At 42.3% G+C, this 27,614-nt stretch overlaps 1 protein-coding gene across 6 annotated transcripts in view; it reads right to left on the bottom strand.

Moving 5' to 3' along the window:
• Positions 1 to 27,614, bottom strand: part of LOC115113323 (DDB1- and CUL4-associated factor 6) — a 60,850-nt gene that overhangs the window by 26,111 nt on the left and 7,125 nt on the right. For all 6 annotated transcript variants that reach the window (XM_065015598.1, XM_065015606.1, XM_065015613.1 and 3 more), the window contains exons 2-7: positions 9,648 to 9,709; positions 5,277 to 5,369; positions 3,878 to 4,063; positions 3,575 to 3,688; positions 3,037 to 3,172; positions 1,991 to 2,202 (exon numbers count right to left, since the gene is read on the bottom strand). In XM_065015598.1, coding sequence (XP_064871670.1) covers positions 1,991 to 2,202; positions 3,037 to 3,172; positions 3,575 to 3,688; positions 3,878 to 4,063; positions 5,277 to 5,369; positions 9,648 to 9,709 — 803 coding nt within the window. The remainder of the gene's footprint in view (positions 1 to 1,990; positions 2,203 to 3,036; positions 3,173 to 3,574; positions 3,689 to 3,877; positions 4,064 to 5,276; positions 5,370 to 9,647; positions 9,710 to 27,614) is intronic.

Raw genomic sequence — 27,614 nt, 5'->3', positions numbered from 1 at the left:
TTTAGAACGTGGAAGAGAATGAGAACAACTTCCACTGAGACCAGAGATAGAGAATGACAACTGCATAGAGAGAGAGAGACAGAGGTGCGGCAGCTAAGGAGAGAGAGAGAACAAGAAAGGTGAGAGGGCTGAAGGGGGGAGAAAGCGAACCCGAGCTCAAGTAGGGTCGCAGGAGTAACAAGATGATGGGTAAAGGAGGAAGAGAACGGGGTGAGAGCGATGGAGGGCCCAGAAGAGAGAGAGAGAAAGAGGAAAGGCAAACTCCTTGGCAGGCCCTACAGTCTCCGTCCTGGTCTATTTTGGTGGGGTGGTTGGCGGAATATTGCTTGCGCCAGGCACTGTATTTGGAAAGGTATGTGGGAGCAGAGCTGGGTGAAACCAGACACAGCTGAACACACTATTCGACCGTGATGCAGCACATTTCTTACACACCCCCACACCTTCCTCTCTGCTGGCATTTAGTGTGTGTCCCCCCACCACCCCCTTCTCTCCACTAAATTGAATTATCCCGCTCAAACTTTCTTCCTCCTCTTCCTCTCTCCTCCCCCTGACCTCTCAGGGTCATCTCAGTGCACCACCAGCAGCCACCACACAACACATTGACAGGAGATGCACTGAGAGCACTTCCACCACACAACACATTAACAGGAGATGCACTGAGAGCACGTCCACCACACAACACATTGACAGGATATGCCCTGAGAGCACTTCCACCACACAACACATTGACAGGAGATGCACTGAGAGCACGTCCACCACACAACACATTGACAGGAGATGCACTGAGAGCACTTTAGTTGTGAGAGCTGCTCCACACAAAGCCAGCTCTGTCTGTTTACAACCAACATCCCCTTGGCTTGAGTGTGCAGGAGTAGCTTACATTAGAGACCTGCAGTATGTCTGTCTAGCCATGTGTTTGTTTCTGCTCCTAGCAAAGTCCCATATGGACAACAAACATGGTACCGTGATAAAAATCACACAATAACTCATGTAATGGACCATTCATGTTTTTAATACAGAGAGTGTATGGAAAAAAACCACTGAAGTACATATACACCAATGACTGTAGATATGACATGGGAAAGGTTATTGCTCACGTGACACCATTCATTCCTATGAAGACTCAATAGCTCACTTAAGCCAAATTAAGTTGGTTAAGAGGGCCTCTCATGGATACAACATGTGCAGTTTGAGCTCACAGAGAGATATAATTTGAGCTACTCCAGGAAGTGAAGTTGCAGGATAGGTCAGTGCTGCCACTTCTCATTGAGGAACTAATTTGAAGGTCGACCGGAATATTGCAGGCTGCCACTATCAACTAAATGATCCTTATAACTTGTTATTGTGTGTGATAAATCAGTTCAAATACATACATCTGGTGTATTATAAGCAATTATTAGTACCATGATTGTCTTCGAAACATTGTTTCATTTACGGCAAGATTGACCACGAAGACTGCCATTCACTATAAATGGGGAGGTCCTGTTTTCTGCAAAAAAAATGCCTGAGTATCGCAGTTGGCCTTGAACTTCCGTGGCTTCAATGAGTGGGGGCAGTCATTCTCGCTTGGTATACACAGACTTTCAGAGGGGCATACACAGTGCACACACACACGTATCCTAGCCTGACTGTGTGTGCAGTAGTCTTTTCCCTATGCTCCTCTGAGGCCTGTTCTCACTGCAGCACAGTGTGGATCTCTGTGTGGCTCTCAGTGACCAGCACTCACCCTGCCTGCCTGCCGTTTCATTGTACTGCATTCAGAGATGGTACCCAACAGTGACAGACTCAACCAGCTATACTCACCCCCGACACTGCAAGTATGCACAATGACAATTTATTGATATGCACACAAAAGTGTGGTTATACAAGATAAATATTTTGTTTATGGAGAAACTGTCCAAACCAAATTTCTCAATTCCGTTTGCATAGAGAAGCGTACACCTCATATTTATCTCAAATCACAATGGCGGCGCCTCTGCCGCCCTCTCACCTCCTCCCTCCTCTCCTCGGACGGACCCTTCAGCTCTCGGGCCTGGTCATTATTGGGGTCAAACAGGTAGACGTAGTCTGAAGAGTAGCTGACCAACACCTCCTGTCCGTCCCCGCTGTAGCAGAGTGAAGTCACACGACACGACTTGTTGGACAGGTGGGCCGGAACGAAGCGCACACACATGCCCGTCGTTCCACGGCCCATGTAGTTCCCTGCGGGGGGGGTTAGTGAGACAGTCAAAGGCAAGCAATGGGGAATGACATAGGGCAGAGTTGAGTGAGTAGTAGTAGTAAGTCATTAATAGCGTAACTCAAAATTCACTTGTTTGATCAAGTTGGCTCCAGACTCTGATCCAAGGTCAGTTTTGCATTTCTCCTCCCGAAGGGTTAAGGCTTTGGTAGGACGAACTGATCCTAGAATGTGTTTCTAAACACTAACAATAATGTGGATGCTACCATGATTACGGATAGTCCTGAATTAATCGTCAATAGTGATGAGTGAGAAAGTTGAGACGCACAAAAATCATACCCCCCATGACATGCTAACCTCTTCAACATTACAATAACAGAGGTTGTTAGCATTTCTGGGGGGGGGATTATAATTATGCGTCTAACTTTCTCACTCATCATTATTGACGCTACATTCAGGACTATCTATAATCATGTCAGCATCCACATTATATGTTGAAGCGTTTGAAAACATTCTATTTTTATTTACAATAAAAGTGACTCCAAAATGACACTACATTATTTACCATTCATTTCTATTGGGCACTACCTTTGTTCCCCTAAAATGTAGGGACTATGTTAAACATTCCTAAACGTTCACCCGATATGGATGAAAATAACCTCAAAAGAAAGCACTTTAACCTCATAGTCATTGTATCATTTCAAATCCAAAGTGCTGGAGTACAAAGCCAAAACAAACAAAACAAATGTGTCAGTGTCCCAATACTTATTGAGCTCACTGTATCTACTGATTGAAATTCAGACAACAAAGACAGACAGACCGGGAGAGCTACATGAGAGGACAGAGATGGTTGTTACCCGTAGCCCTGGTGCCCAGCATGCGTCTGTCATAGATGCGCACGGAGCTGTCAGAGCAGCCCACCGCCAGGTAATAGGGCACCAGCGGACTGATGGAGATAGACGTCGCCGCCCGCCGACAGTTGATCAGGATGTCCTGGTGAGAGGAAGAGACAGTAAACACCACCACCACCACCACCGTGGGCTAAAAATCAGGAAAACGGGGTGATATATTATTTAAAAACAATAAAATAAGCAGATGTTTTTTTTATTTCATCTTTATTTAACTAGGAAAGTCAGTTAAGAACAAATTCTTATTTACAATGACGGCCTACCACGGCCTAACCCGAATGACGCTGGGCCAATTGTGCGCTGCCCTATGGGACCCCCAATCACGGACGGTTGTGATACAGAATATGCCGACTGTACAACACAGGTCAAATAATAGATCAAAAGTAAGAGAAAAGTCTTGATTGGTGTTCTTTGTTTGATGGTTTTATGTTCAAAATCAATACAAATTTAGAAAAATAAACATTGATTTATTTCCCTCCTTCCTTACATCTTTGCAGTCCTCTTTAGTACAGCTGGTCTTTGTGCGCAGGTCAAACCAGCGCACGGTGCCGTCCTCCCCACACGACAGGAACGTATAGGGGTCGTTGGGTACCGTCATAATCTAAAAGGAGAACAGGAGGAGAGTGAAGAAAGAGGTGAAGGGAAAGAGGGAGGGAGGAAAATGTAAAGAAAAAAAATAAACATTTGGGTAGCTCCCTAAACCTATTTTCAAATCAGCCACACACATACAAAAAAAAAAGATGTCCAACAACCTGGTACAAACAAGTTGAGAAACGCTTGTGTACAGTACCTCGTAGGCTGTTCCGTAGTGGCAGGTGAACTGGCACTGCCGGTTGATGTCGGGGCTCTTCTCTGTGTGGGTGTAGTAGATGATACCATCCCCAGAGCACGAGATGATCTGCTGGTCACTGGTCTGAGGCATGAACTTAGCACTGAAGATGTTCGCCCGGTGACCCGACCGTATGGTTGCCTTGACCTGAGGAGAGTTCCAGAGAGGAGTGTGTGTAGCGAGTTGCAGGTGTGTATGTATGTGTTCGATTCTATCGGTGCATCTCCCTCCATTGGTATCCTCTACATTTGCATTGAAGACTCCTGGGATGAGTTGCTCCCTCTTCTGACTAAAAGGGAAACCTTGGTTCTACTCTCCCATGCTGCATCAAATTACGTCAACTCAAATCACCAAAAAACATTCTGGTCAGTTGAACTGTGTCCATCCTTTTTTATCAGGTAAGTTGACAGAGAACATTCTCATTTATGGCAATGACCTGGGGAATAGTTACAGGGAATAGGAGATCAATGAGCCAATTAGAAGCTGGGGATGATGAGGTGGCCGTGATGGTATCAGGGCCAGATTAGGAATTTCACCAAGACACCAGGGTTAACACCCCTACTCTTAAGATGTGTCATGGGATCTTTACTGACCACAGAGAGTCAGGAGACCTGTTTAAACGTCCCATCCGAAAGACTGCACCCTACACAGGGCAATGTCCCCAATCACTGCCTTGAAATAGTGTCTCCTGCTGGCCCTCCAGCACCACTTACAGCAGCATCTGGTCTTCCATCTAGGACCAACCCTGCTTAGCTTCAGAGGCAAGCCAGCAGTGGGATACAGGGTGGTGCTGCTGACTGAGATGCTTATCAAATGTAAATTATTGGACAAGATTGTAAAATAGAAGAGGGTATACATGATGTATAGGGCATACATAATGCCGGGCACTGAAAAAAATCCTACGAGAATCCAAAACACCCAATTGACCAAGGTCATGTTCCACATCAACACAAGAGACCGAAAGGTTGGATCAGCAATTGTTCATTTTCAGAATCTCTCAACAGCGTATTTCTTTGACTGTTGTTAAGCTGATGGGAGGTTTATAGACGTCTACTCACTGTCAGTTTTTTTCTCTGTCCGTCTTTATCGGCGATAAAGATCTTTCAGTAGGTAAGTTCTCGTCCATATAATGAGCACTATCTACACATCCAATCCATTATAATTTCACCCCAGGTCGACCATGTAACGGTTTAATAAAAACAGGATGTTGGTGATGTAAGGTCATATGTTTGAATGAATCATCTGTTTTGTGTTTCCAACCTAACCTGCACACTTTTTTTTTTACCTGCACTTTTTATTATCACATCTTTTTTGAACTAAAATCATATTTTTTTTAACTAAAATCTGACTAACACCTTACCTTTCTGTTGTATGGGTTTGTGATGACCAGGTTGGTATCATCCGACCCTGACAAGATGTACTCCCCGGTATCGTTCCAGGATATAGTATTGACCTGATTGGGACAAAATACCGTGTGAGTTCACTCTTGGCCTCAGCACATAATAATAATAATACTGAAAACAGCTTTTTGTCTACAACTGTGGAATTCCTAACCCAATCTAAGGTGTAACATCAAAGCGTCCCTCGGTCAAATAGAAACCGGGTGAAAGTTCACCAAATGAGAAACAAACAATTCTGAACAAAAGCATAAAACGCAACATTTAAAGTCTTGGTCCCAAGTTTCATGAGCTGAAATAAAAGATCACAGACATTTTCCATATGCACAAAAAGCTTCTTTCTTGAAGATTTTTGCACAAATTTGTTTGTTAGTGAGCATTTCTCCTTTGCCAAGATAATCCACCCACCTGACAGGTGTGGCATATCAAGAAGCTTGATCATGGGGACAAAAGGCCACTTTAAAATGTGAAGTTTTGTCAAACAACAATGCCCCCGATGTCTCAAGTTGAGGGAGTGTGGAATTGGCATGCTGACTGCAGGAATGTCCCCCAGAGCTGTTGCCAGAGAACGAATATGAATTTCTCTACCATAAGCCGCCTCCAATGTCGTTTTAGAGAATTTGGCAGTACGTCCAAACTTTCCTCACAACCACAGACGCCGTGTAACCACGCCAGCCCAGGACCTAAACTTCCGGCTTCTTCACCTGCGGGATCATTTGAGACCAGCCACCCGGACTGCTGATGAAACTGTGGGTTTGCACAACTGAAGAATTTCTCCACAAACTGTCAGAAACCTTCTCAGGGAAGCTCATCTGCGTGCTCGGCATCCTCAACAGGGTCTTGACCGGACTGCAGTTCGGCATCGTAACCAACTTCAGTGGGAAAATGCTCACCTTTGATGGCCACTGCCATATTGGAAAAGTGTGCTCGTCACAGATGAATCCCGGTTTCAACTGTACAGGGCAGATGGCAGATGTGGATGAGCGGTGTGCTGATATCAACGTTGTGAACAGAGTGCCCCAAGGTGGCGGTGCAGTTATGGTATGGGCAAGCAAAATCTACGGATAATGAACACAATGGCATTTTAATCATGGCCATTTGAATGCACAGAGATACTGTGATCCTGAAGCCCACTGTCATGCCATTCATCCACCGCCATAACCTCATGTTTCAGCATGATAATGCATGGCCTTGCATAATACATGTCGCAAGGATCTGAACACAATTCCTGGAAGCCTGCATACTGACCAGACATGTCACCCATTGAGCCTGTTTGGGATGGTCTGGATCAACGTGTACGACAGCGCGTTCCAGTTCCCGCCAAATATCCAGCAACTTCGCACAGCCATTAAAGAGGTGTAGGAAAACATTCTACAGGCCACAATCAACAGCCTGATCAGCTCTATGTGAAGGAGATGTGACACGCTGCATGAGGAAAATGGTAGTCACACCCGATAGTGACTGCTTTTCTGATCCACGTCCCTACTTTTTTGAAGGTATCTGTGACCAGTCATGTGCAATCCATATAAGTCGGGTCTAGTGAATTGATTTCAATTGACTGATTTCCTTATATGAACTGTAACTCAGAAAAATCTTTGAAATTGTTGCATGTTGCGTTTATATTTTTGTTTAGTGTATAATGGAACATTCTATAACTGCAACACAGAGCACACATTTCATGCCTTCTCTAGGCGCCGTGTCTTTGCGACCGTAGATCAATAATTCATTAAGTTCCCCAGCAGAGTTTAATACACTCTCCTCCCTCTATTTCTAGGCCGAGAGTCCGATCAGCGTGCAACAAGGTTGGTCACACAATCCCTCTTCATTGCCAAACCCAACTGGAACCCTCCTCCCCCTCCACCCCCCACCTAACCATTCCCAAATAGTCTTTCTGGGTGATTTAATCTCCATGTGATCCCCGGTCATGATTTACTGTCCTTCCCTTGTCGAGCAGCTTTAAAAAACACTGTAAATGTTATTGCATTTTTCACAGAACGGCTGTCATTTCAGAGAAACTGCTCGCATCACTGTCTGAGAAAATACATTAGCTTAATAAGAGTGGTCTGTTACATGCTAAAAAGAACACACGTGCTGTAATTAGAGCTATGCTGGCTGGTTTATATTAGAAATAGACAGACAGACACAAAAGGGGAAGTCACTATATGTGGGGCATGATGTCATGCATGCATTGGAAACAGACAAATTATAGGTTACTGATAAGGAACGCTGAAGTCTCTCCCAAGGGGGTAAGAAGACAGAGTGCATGTTTTCCTGTAGTCACCACTCTGCTAACACTGTGTTTCAGTAGTTGCCAGGACAACACAGGCATGCTAGGAAAGGCTATACTGCTGTTCACCTATATCCCCTTAGAAAAGGACAACATTTTATGTTTCAGAAAAGTATTGTAAAAACGTAGGCCTAGATTGTGTAATAAATATGCTATACACTGAAAAAACCTGTTACGTTCATATCATTGGTAGTATCATATTTTTATCTTGCATATTCAATTTCTTTAGGTCTAGCATTGTGGTAAGTGGAGGTTGTTGCTAACATGAAACTGAGGAGATCATTATCATCACTATGACCACAACCACCACCTTTTCTGTTCAAGCAGACTGTAGCTCACCCCGAATACTGACCTATCCCATCACCTGCAGCACTCATTATTCAGCCCGTTGTGTTGTATACTGATCCTACTTGGCAGCACTCTGTAGGAATACTGTGTGTATGTGTCTAGGTCAGAGTCCTTATGCCACCCAGACCACTCAGTGTGCCCCTGGCTGAACAGGTCCTCCCCTCCCCAGCCTCAACTCAACCCGACACAACCTGGCCCTTCAGAGTCAGACTAGACTCATTCTGAATAAGTCTGAAACCAAACTCTACAGTAGCTTTTTCCCTTAGCCCTAAGCCCCTGGACTTGTGATGCAGATCTATAGAAAGTGGATAGAAGTGCGCAGCAAGATGTCACAAGCTTCCCCTAAATCCACTTTAGAAATTCTGGTCTGAATATGCCTACAGCAAGGAGTAGGAACAAGGAGTAAGGGGCTGTTTAAGAACTGGGTCTTTTAGTCAAGTGTAATAACAGCCTAAATGACAATACATGACGTATTATGCTAATACTTTGACCCAGTACTGTACAGTAATGTTATCTACAGAGTAGATCAAGCCTACACTTAATCTCTTCCAACATCTCCTGCAATAAAGGTCATGCTGGGATTTGGGGAACTGAAAAGTGATGGGCCACCAACATTAACGCAACATCATGTCACTCGTAATAGCCTAATAGGCGTTGTGAGTCAGAATGGCACTAGTAACACATGTTGGAGGGCAATTCTTCCTCGATCACTTCCTGTTGATGGAAAACAGGGGTTGACAACTCAAGTGGCTTCAGGTATCCAAGATGAGACAGACAGGTCCTCACGGAGACAGAGAGCGGATAGTGATTCAGTAAGCGGATAGACATTAAAAAATAAATAATAATTGGCTTCCTTACGTCTCCTTTGCATCCTTCATATGCACTGATAAGGACTTGGTAGGTGGGAGCGATGACAAACTCTTCCAAGCTACTGGTCTGAGAGAATACGCAATTTGACAGAACTCGCTCGGACGATTATCTGAATGTAGCCTACAAGCAGGGAATGTGGCAGGAAGTTGTACGAGGGGATTCCATAAGGAATACATTTTGTTTGTACTATACATGTCACGCCCTGACCCTAGATTGCTTTGTATGTTTCTATTCTTAGTTTGGTCAGAGTGTCATGTGGGTGGGTATTCTATGTTGTATGTCTAGGAGTTGTGTTTCTATGTTTAGGCCTGGTATGGTTCCCAATCAGAGGCAGCTGGTTATCGTTGTCTCTGATTGAGAACCATACTTAGGCAGCCTGTTTTCCCACTATGGGTGTGGGTCGTTGTTTTCTGTTGTGTGTCTTATCATTTCTCTCTTTATTTTCCTCCAACCAACTGAACAGACAGGACGAGAAGGACAGAATCCTTGACCCAAACTAGCATCAGGCAGTTTAAAGTTGTTGTGCAGTGGTAGAAGGAGTGACTAGCAGGGTGTGACAGTCTGACAGGGCGTGTGACTGGCCGTATGGCTGCCTCAGGTTTCACAGAGTATGACCAGTCTGGCCAGAGCTCAACACTCACACTGAGCTCTGTTTTCTGTCTGTCTGACACAGAGTTTCACACACTGACTGACAGAGTGGGGAGGGTGACGTGCTCTGAAGATGCAAGGAGGGACAGTTATGTGCACAGAGTACACCACAGCCGCACAGAGTACACCACAGCCGCACAGAGTACACCACAGCCACACACGGTGGGTAACGCATACTCACACAGCCATCGTGCACATTGAGTGTCGCTTCGAGTTTCAGCCGCTGGACAAATTCTCTTCTCCCTGTGCAGAAACAGAAGAAATACCTTATTAGCTAGTCACAATTGTTACCACGATATCAAATCAAATCAAATGTATTTATATAGCCCTTCGTACATCAACTGATATCTCAAAGTGCTGTACAGAAACCCAGCCTAAAATCCCAAACAGCAAGCAATGCAGGTGTAGAAGCACCTGCATTGGACTACTTCAGTCAGCATTCAAACGTATTGATGAAATTCAAGTCAACAACAAGGGCATCATCAACTAGGGTAAATTACATAGAAATGGCCAATGGAGTTCCTAATTAAATTGATAGAGGGGTTATGTCATTAACCCTCAAAGTTCAGTAATGAAGGCGAAAATGGCAGCCATCTTGGTCAGGGAGAAATGCAAAATCAGTCTAATTGGAATGAATGGCAGTAGAGGCAAAGGTGATGCATTTCCTGCTTTTACTTATGCAGGAAACATAAAGTAGGGCATGTGATGTATCAGCAATTGTGTAATGGAACTATAGTCAACTTAAAATATTGTAATATAATACAGTTTATACAGGTTTTATATCAATTCTGAATAAATAGCCTGAAGAATATATGTAAATGGACCGTAAATGACTCAATGTGTTTTCTTGTAAAGCTGTGAGTGCTATTATATGATACAATATCATTACTTGTTGCATTTACAACTTGTCTTAGTCCTATCAACTGATTTGAGCCAGTGTATGGCTGTGGAATGTTGGCAGTTAATTTGAAAAATATATGGAATCATTCCTCTAAAACTGTCTGCCTAGCTAGCGAACACACAGTGCAGATAAATTCTTCACATTCATTATTTTACACAATATCTTATTACAACATCGGCAGGCAAACCATGGTTGGCAAACTCCCTGACCAACATGGTTGACCGTTGGACCATCAAGGAAGGTTAATTTCCATTCTAGTACTCTGATTCCTAATTATATGGGCAATACCCTAGAGCAGAAATTTTGGAACCATTTATAAGTAGAGGTCGACCGATTAATCGGAATGGCCAATCAATTAGGGCCGTTTTCATAACAATCGGAAATAGGTATGTTTTGGCCAAATCTTTTTTTTTTTTTACAGCTTTATTTAACTAGGCAAGTCAGTTAAGAACACATTCTTATTTTCAATGACGGCCTAGGAACGATGGGTTAACTGCCTTGTTCAGGGGCAGAACGACAGATTTTTACCTTGTCAACTCCGGGATTCAATCTTGCAACCTTACACTTAACTAGTCCAACGCGCTAACCACTTGCCTCTCATTTGCACTCCACCAGGAGCCTGCCTGTTACGCGAATGCATTAAGTAGCCAAGGTAAGTTGCTAGCTAGCATTAAACTTATCTTATAAAAAACAATCAAATATATTCACTAGTTAACTACACATGGTTGATGATATTACTAGTTTATCTAGCGTGTCCTGCGTTGCATATAATCGATGCAACGCAGGAGGATGATTTAACAAAAGTGCATTTGCGAGAAAAAAAAGCACAATCGTTGCACGACTTTACCGAACCATAAACACCAATGCCTTTCTTAAAATCAATACACAGAAGTATATATTTTTAAACCTGCATATTTAGCGAAAAGAAATCCAGGTTAGCAGGCGATATTAACCAGGTGAAATTGTGTCACTTCTCTTGCGTTCTTTGCACGCAGAGTCTGGTATAGAGAGAAATAGTCCTATAAATACTATATTAACTACAACCTAAAACCTCTTACCTTGGAATATTGAAGTCTCATGTTAAAAGGAACCACCAGCTTTCAGATGTTCTCATGTTCTGAGCAAGGAACTTAAACGTTAGCTTTTTTACATGGCACATATTGCACTTTTACTTTCTTCTCCAACACTTTGTTTTTGCATTATATAAACCAAATTGAACAGGTTTCATTATTTATTCGAGGCTAAATGGATTTTTATTGATGTATTATATTAAGTTAAAATAAGTGTTCATTCAGTATTGTTGCAATTGTCATTATTACAAATAAATAAATACGTTTTTTTTTAATTCAATAAAAATCGTCCGATTAATCGTTATCGGCTTTTTTTGGTCCTCCAATAATCGGTATCGGTGTTGAAAAATCATAATCGGTCGACCTCTATTTATAAGGGTCTATTTTGTTTTGCAATAGCTTGTTTTCCTGCCTCTGCTATTAGTATTTAATGAGGGAGTAGGGAAAGAACTAAAACGTTACGTTAGAATCTTTGTAGTCAATCTTTCCATAGCTTATAATGTATTACTCATCTTGAGGAAGCATCCCTTGCATCTGCTGTCACCGTCACAGGGATAGGGGATCAAATGAGCAGGCTCCCTACACTGGCTACCCTGTCGTCAAAGACTGTCATTAAAAAAGGTTTGGCAGTCGGCTATTTTATGAGTAAACTTGCTCGCAAGCCTACAACGTACTGTATTAGGCTAGGCTAGATCCAGGTTGTAAAATACATCACCTTACCTTAAAGTATTAAACTTGCTTTACAATTGTAAAAAAAAAAAAACATTGCGAGAGAATTGATACCATTTGACCCTGTCAGGTAAAGAGATGACAGTCTAGAATCTAATAAGCATTCCAGGTATACTGCATGAATGTAGAGGGCATGGAAAGGAAGGCCTTAGTTCCATCATCCACTATGACAGACTACTGTGCATTGACAGTACAAGGCCATTGTCAAAAGGCAAAGTAGACCGTCATTAACACTATGGCCTGCCTCTGTAACCTAGCGTGCCTCGGTGCCGGTCCTGAAATGCTAACTTTACGCCAAATGCCAAAAAAAAAAGAAAAAAGATTTCATTGTAAAAACCATACAACTCTATGCACAATGATTATTTGGAACAATTTACACAGTATAAAAATAAAATATATAAAACATTTACTGGAAAAACTGTGCAGATGCAAAGTTTGGTAACAGAATTATGGTAAAATCTCCCTCATTATTATTTGACCAAACGTTGTTGTATCTGCACAGTTCTTCTTGTAAATATGTTTATATAAATATTCAGTGGAAATTGTTAAAAGTAGTCCTAGTGCATATAGTTGTATCGTTTGTTACACTTTGAAATCAATGTTTTTTGTTTGGTATACATTTTCAAGTGAAAAATCTGGAGTCTCAACGTAATTCCGTTATCATGGATTGCCCTCATATAAACAATGACACTATGTGTATGGGGCCGCCTGGCCAGATTAAATTGGACTGTCCCGTTCAATAAGAGAGACACAGGGGTAAATAAATAGGCAAGATGATAAATAAATAAACAAACAAAACAAGCCAATGCTCTGTAATCATATTGAAGTCTGAGCTCCAAGTTAGTAAGTGCATTCAAGGCACAATATCAGCTTTTGTTCTACAGCTGGGTTCTAGTGCATTGCTGTTCAAATCAAAACAAAGTGCCTGACTATATCAATATTCCAAGTTGCCATACACACCCACACCCCTCTGACATATTATATTCACAGCCAATACATTTTGAGAGTGTTGAGGAATAGATTCAATCAACAGAGCTCTTCCCAGGTCAGTGACGTCCTCAAAAACGAGCCTGAAAGCTTGCCATTCGACTGTAACACTTTCTCGGAGTAACAGCTTCGGATGCAGCAATATAATTCCTTTTCAACATTGGAGAAGTGGAATATTCCAACTCAATCATCAAGTTTGCGGACGACACAACAGTGGTAGGCTTGATTACCAACAACGACGAGACGGCCTACAGGGAGGAGGTGAGGGCCCTCGGAGTGTGGTGTCAGGAAAATAACCTCACACTCAACGTCAACAAAACTAAGGAGATGATTGTGGACTTCAGGAAACAGCAGAGGGAACACCCCCCTATCCACATCGATGGAACAGTAGTGGAGAGGGTAGCAAGTTTTAAGTTCCTCGGCATACACATCACAGACAAACTGAATTGGTCCACCCACACAGACAGCATCATGAAGAAGGCGCAGCAGCGCCTCTTCAACCTCAGGAGGCTGAAGAAATTCAGCTTGTCACCAAAAGCACTCACAAACTTCTACAGATGCACAATCGAGAGCATCCTGGCGGGCTGGATCACCGCCTGGTACGGCAACTGCTCCGCCCACAACCGTAAGGCTCTCCAGAGGGTAGTGAGGTCTGCACAACGCATCACTTGCATTAACATCTGCTAACCATGTGTATGTGACAAATAAAATTTGATTTGATAATGAAGACTTGAGAAGACGGCTCAAAACAGCTATTCAACACAACAGGCAGAGAGGTCTCCATTGTATCCGTATTCCCTCCTTTGCCTTTCAACCTTCCGATATTTAAAGTCAAACATCCAAAAAGAGCAAGACAACAGACCAAAATGTCACTTCCCCATCATTCCTTTGCTGATGGGCCTTGGTCATGAGAAAGATGATTATGATGATGATTGAATTAGCATATTTAGCTGAAACCATGTAAATTGATCTCACTAAATCTCATGAGTGAAGAGGACTGTGCAAAATAGCCTTAAATCTTCTATGATTAGGCCTAACTCTCCCTTGAAGTATATTTCTGGCCTTTGTTGAGATTTATATTCCACAAATGGAATATTAGCCCTCCTTCCACAGTGCTAAATTTAGCCTCTTACTGGTGTGATTACATGCTAGGGTCTCTCCGGTCATTTGACAATGACAGCTCTACCAACACACCCAGCCTAGTCAAGCTAAATGTAGCGCTAAGCTGAATGCAGTGCTATGCTAGCCCAATCCATAAACCACCTGCCCCACACCTGGGCCTGCTAATCCTCATTCAAGTTAGGTTAACTTGGCCACAGATAGAAAAGGCTCATTCAGCATACCAGTAGACCCAGATAGCATGGACGGTATATATCCTATAGCAGGGCTGTTAAATGACTGTCCTGGAGGGTAAAAACACTTCTGTTGGTCATCCTCTCCTTCTAAATCAGTGACTGATTCAGACATCGGACACCAGGTGAGCGCAATTAACTACAAGGTAGCCTCCCACCAGGCATTTCCTCTCGCGTGAGCGTGCTGTTCCCACATGCGCCAACGGTTCCTCCATATTATCTGGCATGCTCAGAGAGACGGAACAGCTGGCTCTGGTCTACTTATTGTCCCCACTGCGACCAGAAAAAACCTGCCAGTAAGAAGTCTTGCCCTGGGGAACCCCTCCGCAGGGCAGGGGCAAAAAGTAGACTAGGTTGGTCCCACCCCAATCAGAAAAAAAAAATCAGGGAGTGGAATGTCTCGCTTTCTCTACGGTCTCTGCTTAAACCACTGGTGTGGATGGAGATGTCTGCTAATATTTGCATCCTATCAGTAACTGAGACTGTCTGGGACAGTTTGACGATGGCTGATATCCTGAATGGCCTGGCCAGCACTTAAGTGTCTGTCATTTCCATTATGTTTATGAGAGCAGAGGCATCTTTGAGTCAATATCACAAAGGATACAATGAACACAGCTTATTGATACTGTAGCTTTTCAAGCATGTTGTAGGCCGAATTGTTATTTATCTTTGGGGAACCGAAGATTTGAAACCTGCAGAAAATCACTCCTCTAGATGTCTCTTAAAGCAACTTTCTCACTACTGACTAGAGGTCGACCGATTAATTGGAATGGCCGATTAATTAGGGACGATTTCAAGTTTTCATAACAATCGGAAATCTGTATTTTTGGACACCGATTTTTTACTTTTTTTTATTACACCTTTATTTAACTAGGCAAGTCAGTTAAGAACACATTCTTATTTTCAATGACGGCCTAGGAACAGTGGGTTAACTGTCTTGTTCAGGGCAGAATGACAGATTTTTACCTTTACCAGCTCCGGGATTCAATCTTGCAACCTTACAGTTAACTAGTCCAACGCGCTAACCACCTGCCTTACATTGAACTCCACGAGGAGCCTGCCTGTCACGCGAATGCAGTAAGTAGCCAAAGTAAGTTGCTAGCTAGCATATCTTATAAAAAAACAATCCATCAATCAATCATAATCACTAGTTAATTACACATGGTTGATGATATTACTAGTTTATCTAGCGTGTCCTGCGTTGCATATAATCGATGCAGTGCACATTCGTGAAAAAGGACTGTCGCTGCTCCAACGTGTACCTAACCATAAACATCAATGACTTTCTTAAAATCAATACACAAGTATATATTTTTAAACCTGCATATTTAATTAATATTGCCTGCTAACATGAATATATTTTAACTAGGGACAATGTGTCACTTCTCTTGCAACAGAGTCAGGGTATATGCAGCAGTTTGGGCCGCCTGGCTCGTTGTGAACTGTGTAAAGACTATTTCTTCCTAACAAAGGCAGACAACTTCGCCCAACGGGGGATGATTTAACAAAAGCGCATTTTCAAAAAAGGCACACTCGTTGCACGACAGTACCTAACCATAAACATCAATGCCTTTCTTAAAATCAATACACAGAAGTATATATTTTTAAACCTGCATATTCAGCTAAAGAAAATCCAGGTTAGCAGGCAATATTAACCAGGTGAAATTGTGTCACTTCTCTTGCGTTCATTGCACGCAGAGTCAGGGTATATGCAACAGTTTGGGCCTCCTGGCTCGTTGCGAACTAATTTGCCAGAATTTTACGTAATTATGACATAAAATTGAAGGTTGTGCAATGTAACAGGAATATTTAGACTGATGGATGCCACCCGTTAGATAAAATACCGAACGGTTCCATATTTCACTGAAAGAATAAACGTTTTGTTTTCGAGATGATAGTTTCCGGATTCGACCATATTAATGACCTAAAGCTTGTATTTCTGTGTGTTATTATGTTATAATTAAGTCTATGATTTGATAGAGCAGTCTGACTGAGCGATGGTAGGCACCAGCAGGCTCGTAAGCATTCATTCAAACAGCACTTTCATGCGTTTTGCCAGCAGCTCTTCGCAATGCTTCAAGCATTGCACTGTTTATGACTTCAAGCCTATCAACTCCTGAGATTAGGCTGGTGTAACCGATGTAAAATTACTAGCTAGTTAGTGGGGTGCGCGCTAATAGCGTTTCAAACGTCACTCACTCTGAGACTTGGGAGTAGTTGTTCCCCTTGCTCTGCAAGGGCCGCGGCTTTTGAGGAGCGATGGGTAACGCTGCTTCGAGGGTGGCTGTTGTCGATGTGTTCCTGGTTCGAGCCCAGGTAGGAGCGAGGAGAGGGATGGAAGCTATACTATTACACTGGCAATACTAAAGTGCCTATAAGAACATCCAATAGTCAAAACTATATGAAATACAAATCATATAGAGAGAAATAGTCCTAAAATACCTATTATAACTACAACCTAAAACGTCTTACCTGGGAATATTGAAGACTCATGTTAAAAGGAACCACCAGGGGGGACAAAATGGCGCCGTAGAGAGAACACGGTGTTTCAGCGAGCTCTCGTGGCATTCGTAAATTTATATTCCTACATTAATCTCCTAGCTTGAAAAAGTGGTAGAATTGGCTAAATAAGTTACCATATAATGAGTCTTGACGACTATTTCGCAAAAATCTCCGACAACATGCCCAATAGAACTACTAAGAAGTCGACCAAAACCACCACCCCTGTGGATGTGCATGAGGAGCTAGCTAACGTTAGCGAAGCTAACACCATTGCGGACCCGGGCACAATGGACCTGATGATTCAAAAGATGACTGATAACATTACTAAAGTGATCGATGCTAAGATAAGAACGGTCTTGGAAGCAATAGCAGGCCATTCAGCTGAAATACAGAGCGTTGTGAAACGTGTTGTTGAGGCGGAAGGAAGAATTGCTGCAGTGGAAACTTCAACTACATCTATGGACGCTAAGATAAAAGCACTTGAGAAACAGGTGCGCGAAATGGCGGAGCACATTGACGACTTGGATAATCGAGGACGCAGATGCAATATTCGTGTTGTGGGACTCCCGGAAAATTCTGAAGGGACACGTTCAGTAAAATTCTTTGAGGAATGGATCCCTGGCTACCTACAAATGGACACTAAGGCTGGTCGTGTGAAGCTGGACAGAGCCCATCGCTCTCAAGCACCGATACCGGGCCCCAATCAACGCCCACGGCCGGTGGTTATAAAGTTCCACAACTTCACCGACAAGCAGCGCGTCATGGATGCGGCTAGAAACATCGGCTCTGATGGTAGTCAACATAAAGGTCCAAAGGTCTCATTCTTCAATGATTATTCCACAGCGGTTGTACGAAGGCGCAAAGCGTTTGATGAGGCGAAGGCTCGACTCAGGAGAATGAAGATGGACTACGCACTGTTGTACCCGGCCACATTGAAGATTATGGTCAACGGATCACCTAAAAAGCTCTACACACCTGAAGAGGCTGCTGCGTTTATTGACTCTCTCGGGTAAATAACTTTAAGCTGCACCTCCACAGCATTGAATAACTTTGCTTATTTTGGTTGAATCTGATCACGAAACAGTGGTGTGAGTCCCCACGTACTCCGGCTCAGTAATATTCGTAACTTTATTATTTTCTTGCTAAAGTAATAGCCGCTATAGCTCAGGCTGAGATATGTGTGAATCCATATTGGTGCCCAGGCTTGGTTTTAGGTGGAAGAGCCTCAATCTTCTTCTATTGATTTTCTTTTCCATATATATAAAGGATGAGGCTATTGAGCGGCAATGCGGACTTAAGAGTCTACATTGGAGAGTTGAAATCCCCTGCATGTTAGCTAGTGGGAAAACCCCCTTTTGGATTTTTACATGTTTAATTTTTGGGTTTAGTATAGTTCGAGTTCAGGGTTCATATTTTTGTTTATGCTCAGTGAGATAGAGGAGAGTTCAACACATGGAAAAGGTACCACCCCACTTTTACAGTAGGATCCAGTCTGAATATTGAATGGTCAAGATACAATGGCAGATAACAGACTGCGTGTATGTACGTGGAACATTAGAGGGAGCCATAACCCCATTAAGAGGAAGAAAGTATTGTCTTTTTTTGAAAAAAGAAAATATTGATATTGCCCTGTTGCAAGAAACCCATTTGGATGATAAGGAGCACCTGAAATTACAACAAGGAGGGTTTGGTCAAGTGTTTTCTCATCATTTACATCCAGAAGTAGAGGTGTAGCAATTCTGGTGAAAAAGAACTTACCACTTAAGGTCTTGAATTGTGTGAAAGATAAATTTGGTCGCTTTGTTATAATTAATGGTACTTTACAAGGGCAGAACATTTCCATAATGAACATTTACTTCCCCCCTGCTCACCCCCCTGATTTCCTCACTAAGGCATTTCTAGACTTTTCAGAATTAAACTCAGACACTGCAGTGGTTGGAGGAGATTTTAACTGCTTGTTGAACCCCCTTATTGATAAGTTTCCCAGTGGTATAGCTTCACTCTCTCCTCAAGCTAAGTCACTTAAAGTTATTTGTGATGATCTGGGGTATGCGGATGTCTGGAGAGCTTTCCATCCCTCCAACAGAGAGTTCACTTTTTTCTCTGCACCTCATGGATGTCAGACTAGAATAGATTATTTTTATGCCCAAGACGTCTTTGCAGTCTGTTTTATCTGCTAGGATAGGAAGCATAGTCATATCTGATCATGCTGAGGTGATCCTGGACATAAAACTCAACGGGGCATTCAATCGGTCAAGACATTGGAGGTTGAACACAACCATTCTTAAAGACCATACATTCACATCATACTTTATAACAGAGTTTAAAGCATTTTTCTCTATTAACTCTCAATCAACAGATAACCCCTCGCTCCTTTGGGAGACCTGTAAAGCGTATGCCAGGGTCTGATTATGTCATACACAGCTACTAAGAGACGGAAAAAGCGGGAAAAGCAAAAAATGTTAGAGGGTGAATTGGGAACTAAAGAGAAGGACTACATTAAAACGCCCACTCCTGCCCTATTAAAGGAAATATCAGTCATTAGATCAACGTTAGACTCTCTCCTAACACAGGACGCTGAAAAGAAAATGAGATTTGTCAGGCAAAAGCTATATGAACATGGCGATAAGCCAGGGAAGTACTTGGCATACCTAGCTAAAAAGAGGGCTGACTCTCAGTCAATTGCTACTATTACTGATTCTGATGGTAATCATTTATATGAAAATAAATTGATAAGTGACTCATTTAAGAAATTTTATACAAACCTTTATGCCTCAGAACTGCCAAAGGATGCACCCAAATTAATGGAGAACTTCTTTGGTAAGATTGAGCTCCCTACTATCTCCGAAGAACAGAGGTCCCTCCTTAATGCCCCTATTACCAAGGAAGAGATCATGTTCGCAATTAAGAATCTGCAAAATGGTAAGGCCCCAGGACCAGACGGGTTTTGTAGTGAGTTCTATAAAGAGTTCCATGGTCTGATCCTTGAGCCATTGCGTGATATGTTTAACCACTCATTTTCAAATGACCAACTCCCTCAAACGCTGAGAGAAGCCAACATTTCACTTATTCTCAAAAAGGGAAAATGTCCAGAGTCTTGTTCCTCGTACAGACCAATTTCCCTTCTGAATGTGGATAGAAAATTGCTTTCTAAAATTCTAGCCACAAGATTAGAGGACTCATTGCCACTAATTGTGAAAGGAGACCAAACTGGCTTCATTAGGGGCTGTAAGTCATGCAACAACGTCAGGCGGCTTCTTAATGTAATTCAAGCCTACCAACAAAGTGCTGTAGATGGTCTTGTGCTCTCCCTAGATGCTGAGAAAGCATTTGATCGTGTGGAGTGGTCTTACCTATTATTTGCTCTAAATAAATTTGGTCTGGGGGACTTTATAAAACGGGTGAAAGTTTTGTATGATGATCCTCAGGCTGCTGTCCTTACTAATGGGCTACGGTCAAATAGCTTCTCTATACACAGAGGTACCAGACAGGGCTGTCCTTACTAATGGGCTACGGTCAAATAGCTTCTCTATACACAGAGGTACCAGACAGGGCTGTCCTTTATCCCCCCTCCTCTTTGCACTCGTTATGGAACCACTGGCCGAGGCCATCAGGGTAACGCCTGCTATACAGGGGCTGCTCATTGGTGATGTTCACCATAAAATAAGCTTGTATGCTGATGATGTCCTGATATTCATCTCTAGTCCCGAGACTTCAATTACATCTCTTATTAATATAATTGAATTATTCAGTGAATTCTCAGGCTACAAGATTAACCTAACTAAGTCAGAGGCTATGCCACTTGGTAGCCTACACTCTGTACCTAATACTTCTCCCCCCTTCCCTTTTAAATGGTCTCCCTCAGGTTTCATGTATCTGGGTATATTTGTAACTCCTAAATTCCAGCTAATGTACAAAGCCAATTTTGTTCCCTTGTTTGATACAATAAGACAGGATCTGGAGCGCTGGAACTCTCTCCCCATTTCTTGGTTGGGTAGAATATCCCTCCTGAAAATGAACGTTTTACCTAGACTACTTTACCCAATCCAAATGATCCCAGTATTACTCTCCAATAAGGTAATAAAGGATGTAAATGGATGGCTAAGTTCCTTTATATGGAGTAAACGCAAGCCAAGACTTAAGATGGCAATATTGCAGCTGCCAAGTTCTATGGGCGGCTTGGACCTGCCCAATATCAGGTTCTATCAATGGTGTGCCCACCTTTGTTATATTTCTGACTGGATCACAAATGATGACTCCTCTATTTGGTTAGACATTGAGACTTCTCTTTCAAAATACCCCTTACAGGATCTTTTATTTTTCAGAAGTTTCAAGTCTGTAGAAGAACACTGCAATAATCCAGTTACACTTAACACACTCAAAGTATGGAGGTCAGTTCAACGCTTCCTGGGAAGGTCCAAACTAACCTCTGCTCTTACCCCAATTCTTAACAACCCAGATTTCAGTCCAGGATTGCTGGATGCTGGCTTTAACTTATGGCTTAATAAGGGCATACGCAGGCTAAACGACTTATTTGCTGACAAGATTTTGTTGTCATTTGAGCAGATGGTCGAGAAATATCGACTCCCAAAGCAGGACTTTTTCCGCTTCCTACAAGTAAGACATTATATTCTGGAGAGCACCACCTTAATTGGTAACCCTGATATGTCTGTCATTGAAAGAATGCTTTTTTTTTTCCCACAAAGGAAAATGTCTGTAAGTCTGTTTTATGATACTTTAAGGTCCTTTTCTGCTGTCAACACACAGAGGGTGAAACAAGTGTGGGAGAAAGAATTGTCTGTTACTATTGACGAAGAGATGTGGGAGGACATTTGGAGATATGCAAAAACAATATCTATATGTAACCGTACTAGAGCAATCCAATTAAGAATAATACACAGATTGCATATATCCCCAAATCGCAGACATGCTTTTAGCCCCACTTCCTCTTCCCCTCAGTGTCTTAAATGCAAAACTGATACAGGCACCCTAACACATTGTTTATGGTCATGCACCAAAATACAAAGATACTGGTCTGGTGTCCTGCAAGAAATTGAAAAGATCCTAGGGGTTGATCTAGAATTGGACCCAGTTTCTTTACTGTTAGGTCTCCCTAGTAGGCATGTTACTTCTGTCTGTAAAAGGAGGCTTTACAACATCCTTACCTTCGCAGCGAGGAAAAACATCCTTTTACAGTGGATTAGTGATAAGGTTCCTTCTATTAAAGACTGGCATAAGATACTATTTGAATGGGTGCCTCTGGAATATCTGACATGTACATTGCATTCTAAAACAGACCAGTTCTACAAAGTATGGGAACCTTATCTAAATTACCTAGAACCTGAGGTATCAGCTATTATGCTGCAAGGATTCTCTTAGAATGGCGGGGATCTATGTATTTCAGAACTACACTGTACGTTCCATGTGTGGAACCTAACCTCTTGGTTTAAACTGAGCTTTTTTGTTTAATTTCTGTTTGTAAGTCTGTTTAAAATGTATGTATTGAGGGACGCAATGATGGTGATGGGGTGAGAGAAGCACAGAGAGGAAAATGTTGTACGTATGTATGGGTGTGTATATGTGTGTGCGTGCGTGCGTGCGTGTATGTATGCATATGTGTGTGTATATGCATGGGTATATGTATATGTGTGTATGTATGGGTATGTATGTATGTATATGCATGGGTATATGTATATGTGTGTATGTATGGGTATGTATGTATGTATATGCATGGGTATATGTATATGTGTGTATGTATGTATGCATGTGTATGTATATGCACGTAGATATGGGTAAGTGGGGGCTGTTTTTCTTTTTGTTCTGTGTGCTTTGTCTCTGTTGTATCTCTTAATATGGGTGAAAATTGTGAAATTTCAATAAAAATACTGTTACAAAAGGAACCACCAGCTTTCATATGTTCTCATGTTCTGAGCAAGGAACTTAAACGTTAGATTTCTTACATGGCACATATTGCACTTTTACTTTCTTCTCCAACACTTTCTTTTTGCATTATTTAAACCAAATTGAACATGTTTCATTATTTATTTGGGGCTAAATTGATTTTATTGATGTATTATATTAAGTTAAAATAAGTGTTCATTCAGTATTGTTGTAATTGTCATTATTACAAATAAAATTAAAATAAATTTGAAAAAAATTGGCCGATTAATCGGTATCGTCTTTTTTTGGTCCTCCAATAAATCGGTATCGGCGTTGAAAAATCATAATCGGTCGACCTCTCCTACTGACTCAGAGATCAGATTCATCATAAAGCTTAACATACTAGATCAGCCTAAAAGCTATGTCTCAATAGGAAATGTCAACATAACCAAATCTGCAGGCATTAGTAATTGGAAGGAGGCAGTGCACTCCTCAGTTATCACAGGGACAACGCCCTGATTCAACATGTCAGTCAGCCTAGTAGAGCTTGGTACGTGTTTTTATAGCAAACAAATACCAAGGATCATATGCATAGTATTTCATAATCCTCTTGAAGGGTGAATAACAAAAGTAGCAGTAAGATTCTATGGAGCTTGATTACTATTCTCCACCAGCAAGTGTGACATCACACAATGAAACACAAAAGAACACAGTGGATATAGCTAACATGGATTTCAACTGAGGGCAACACAACAGATGGAAGGGGGAAATCACATAGCCTACCATAGGCACAGAACATTGAAAACATTAAATTCGATGTTCTATGTATAGCCTAGGCATATAAAAACAAGGTCATGTTTGATCACGGCATCATAGCTTTTTGTGAAGGAAAAAGTAAAAGCCTTGAGCAGTTTCAAGTCAGTGTCCTCTGAGTTAAGTGCACATAACCAGTACCCAAACTACCAGAGAAACACCAGTCTAGTCCTGGCCCACACACTTGGGATGCCAGTCAGTGTAATGGAGAGCCAACCCCAGGAAGAGTGGCGTGTAGGAGAAGACAGCTGAAGGTTTGTAAACAACCACTACGCTGCTGCGGGCAATGAGGAAATATCAGGGGGAAAAGGGATAAAGGAACCCAATACATGTTGTCATTATAGTAACAGTGGACCGTTGTGGTCATTTTTATGATCCCATAACTGAACCGTAGCCTCTGTCATATGCCTACGGTTTACTCTTAAGATCATGTAGTCTGGTGTTCCATACTCATAGGACTCTGTTCCTTGCAGACACTGTAGCTGTTGAAAGAGACTAGGTTATCTTCTCTAGACCAGTGGTTCCCAAAATGGGGTACTGCAGGGTAATAATGTGTATGTATATAATTTATTTACTTATAAATAGATAGATGTGCTAGTAACAACAGATTCAACAAATTTGGCCAAGGAGTTCGTGGAACAAGTTTAGAGTATTATGACAGTATTATGAATGAATTGTGGTTTATTTGGTAGTAGTGTGACTGATTGAACCAATTGCATTAGTAATGTACAAAGTTAGAGGTGTCCTTTTTGATAGAATCCCCCACTCCCCCTACCTTGGGCTTCCAATGGGGAGACCTGAGGTCAACCTACCCCCACCTCCACCTGAGTGGGAGACCTTCCCAGACAGTAGCCTGCCTAGCTCACAAACTAGAATCAGGGCACCCACCCCGACAAGGTTAATTGACCCACAGTCCCACACGGTGACATGATATCATTGACGTGACGTGCAAATGAGCGATAGAAAACCGATCGTGCAAATGTCACCATTACGATTTTTTTTGTGCTGGTGCCCAGTGCTGCCCCAGGCAAGATGCCGCCCTGGGTGGCTGCCCATGTCGCCTGTACCTAAATCGGTGACCATTTTTAATCGCACTCTAAAAGTATGAGTTGTGTTATGATTTTGAGGGGGTCCCTGATGAATTTGCTATCACAAAAGTGGTCTCCTGCCAGTACAATTCCCACTTAAGCAGATTCATTTCAGAGTCTCTCTGAGTTATATTTTGAGTAGCCCATTTGCCCCAAATCAATGGATTATTTTCCTGTGAGTCAAAGAAAACAAACAGCATTGCCAGTGCCTTTGAACACTCACTCTGATTTTAAAGCTTTGGCTGTGGGTTTTTCTTACAGAATCCTCCAACATCTGCTCATGTTGTGTCTCAATTAAATCTGTCACCCATGAAACGTAACTGAGATGAATGGAGAGCCGTGTCTGGGCGGAAGGAAGCAATGATGATGTTTGTGCTGTAGTTCTGTGAAATCCAGCAGGGTGTCAAAGATTATGATCAATTATTCAATTCCTGGCCCCGTCCCACACACACACACACGCAGAGCGGAGAACTGGATGGGTAGGAGGGAGAGCTAATATGTATGGGGTCTACTGCATGTGTTGAATGTTCTATCTGTATATATCAACACTAGACTGAGCGCTGCATTGTTGGTTAGGGGCATCATTGTAAGGTCTACAACTGTTGTATACGGTGCATGTGACTAATAACATTTGATACGGGGGGGAAAAGAACGGGTTTGAAAATACACAAGACACCATGGCCCCGATTTGTTGTTTTATTATGGATCCCAATCAGCTGCTGTATGGGTTCTTCCTCATTCATTTAGGATAGGACTGATTTTTTTTCAGTTACTTCAAACTGATTTTAAACATGAGCATAAATTCTTTAGTATCACCCATCCTCTAACAGATGCCAGAACCCAGTGGGAGATAAACATTGGAAAATTGTCTAAGAAATTAAAAGAGACGGCGAAAGAGAGCATTTGAGCTGTCTGGATGTTAGTAATTGCACACAGTTCAAGTTCAGCAATGGTTTTATGTTAAATGTTTACATTGTTTCTTGCCATCAAATGCCAAGGTTTGATAGTCAGACAGAAGAATGTCTTCAATCATATTTACTAATTCAGGGCTGCCAACTTAAAAAAGAAGAAGCTAGGAGTGAGATTTGCTCTGTTAATTTCATACCCCTAGACAGGGGACTGAGTTTGGCTTCTCAGGAAGATTTCACTGTTTAAAAGCTTATTTCCTGCAATTTCACAATAACAAAATCAAATTGTATTGGTCACATACATATGGTTAGCAGATATTAATGTGAGTGTAGTAAAATGCTTGTGCTTCTGGTTGACAGCACAGTAATATTTAACAAGTGATCTAACTACTTAATACACACAATTCTAAAAAGGGGTGAATGAGAATATGTACATACAGTGGGGCAAAAAAGCACTTAGTCAGCCACCAATTGTGCAAGTTCTCCCACTTAAAAAGATGAGAGGCCTGTAATTTTCATAATAGGCACACTTCAACTATGACAGACAAAATGAGAAAAAAATCCAGAAAATCACATTGTAGGATTTTTAATGAATGTATTTGCAAATTATGGTGGAAAATAAGTATTTGGTCAATAACAAAAAAGTTTCTCAATACTTTGTTATATACCCTTTGTTAGCAATGACAGAGGTCAAACGTTTTCTGTAAGTCTTCACAAGGTTTTCACACACTGTTGCTGGTATTTTGGCCCATTCCTCCATGTAGATCTCCTCTAGAGCAGTGATGTTTTGGGGCTGTTGCTGGGCAACACGGACTTTCAACAACCTCCAAAGATTTTCTATGGGGTTGAGATCTGGAGACTGGCTAGGCCACTCCAGGACAGGTTCCACTCAGAACAGGCCTCGCCATGGTCGACCAAAGAAGTTGAGTGCACGTGCTCAGCGTCATAGCCAGAGGTTGTCTTTGGGAAATAGACGAATGAGTGCTGCCAGCATTGCTGCAGAGGTTGAAGGGGTGGGGGGTCAGCCTGTCAGTGCTCAGACCATACGCGGTACACTGCATCAAATTCATCTGCATGGCTGTCGCCTCTTCTAAAGATGATGACCAAGAAAGCCCGCAAAATAGTTTGCTGAAGACAAGCAGACTAAGGACATGGATTACTGGAACCATGTCCTGTGGTCTGATGAGACCAAGATAAACGTATTTGGTTCAGATGGTGTCAAGCGTGTGTGGCGGCAACCAGGTGAGGAGTACAAAGACAAGTGTGTCTTGCCTACAGTCAAGCATGGTGGTGGGAGTGTCGTGGTCTGGGGCTGCATGAGTGCTGCCGGCACTGGGAAGCTACAGTTCATTGAGGGAACCATGAATGTCAACATGTACTGTGACATACTGAAGCAGAGCATGATCCCCTCCCTTCGGAGACTGGGCCAAAGGGCAGTATTCCAACATGATAACGATCCCAAACACACCTCCAAGACCACCACTGCCTTGCTAAAGAAGCTAAGGATAAAGGTGATGGACAGGCCAAGCATGTCTCCAGACCTAAACCCTATTGAGCATCCTCAAACGGAAGGTGGAGGAGTGCAAGGTCTCTAACATCCACCAGCTCCGTGATGGAGGAGTGGAAGAGGACTCCAGTGGCAACCTGTGAAGCTCTGGTGAACTCCATGCCCAAGAGGGTTAAGGCAGTGCTGGAAAATGATGGTGGCCGCACAAAATATTGACACTTTGGGCCCAATTTGGACATTTTCACCTAGGGGTGTACTCACTTTTGTTGCCAGCGGTTTAGACAATGGCTGTGTGTTGTGTTATTTTGAGGGGACAGCAAATTTACACTGTTATACAAGCTGTACACTCACTACTTTACATTGTAGAAAAGTGTCATTTCTTCAGTGTTGTCACATGAAAAGACATACTCA

This window comes from Oncorhynchus nerka, linkage group LG3 (assembly GCF_034236695.1).
Source record: "Oncorhynchus nerka isolate Pitt River linkage group LG3, Oner_Uvic_2.0, whole genome shotgun sequence".
Lineage (NCBI taxonomy): Eukaryota > Metazoa > Chordata > Actinopteri > Salmoniformes > Salmonidae > Oncorhynchus > Oncorhynchus nerka.
Note: the sequence above shows the minus strand (reverse complement) of the source record. Positions and strands in the feature narration are given on the sequence as shown.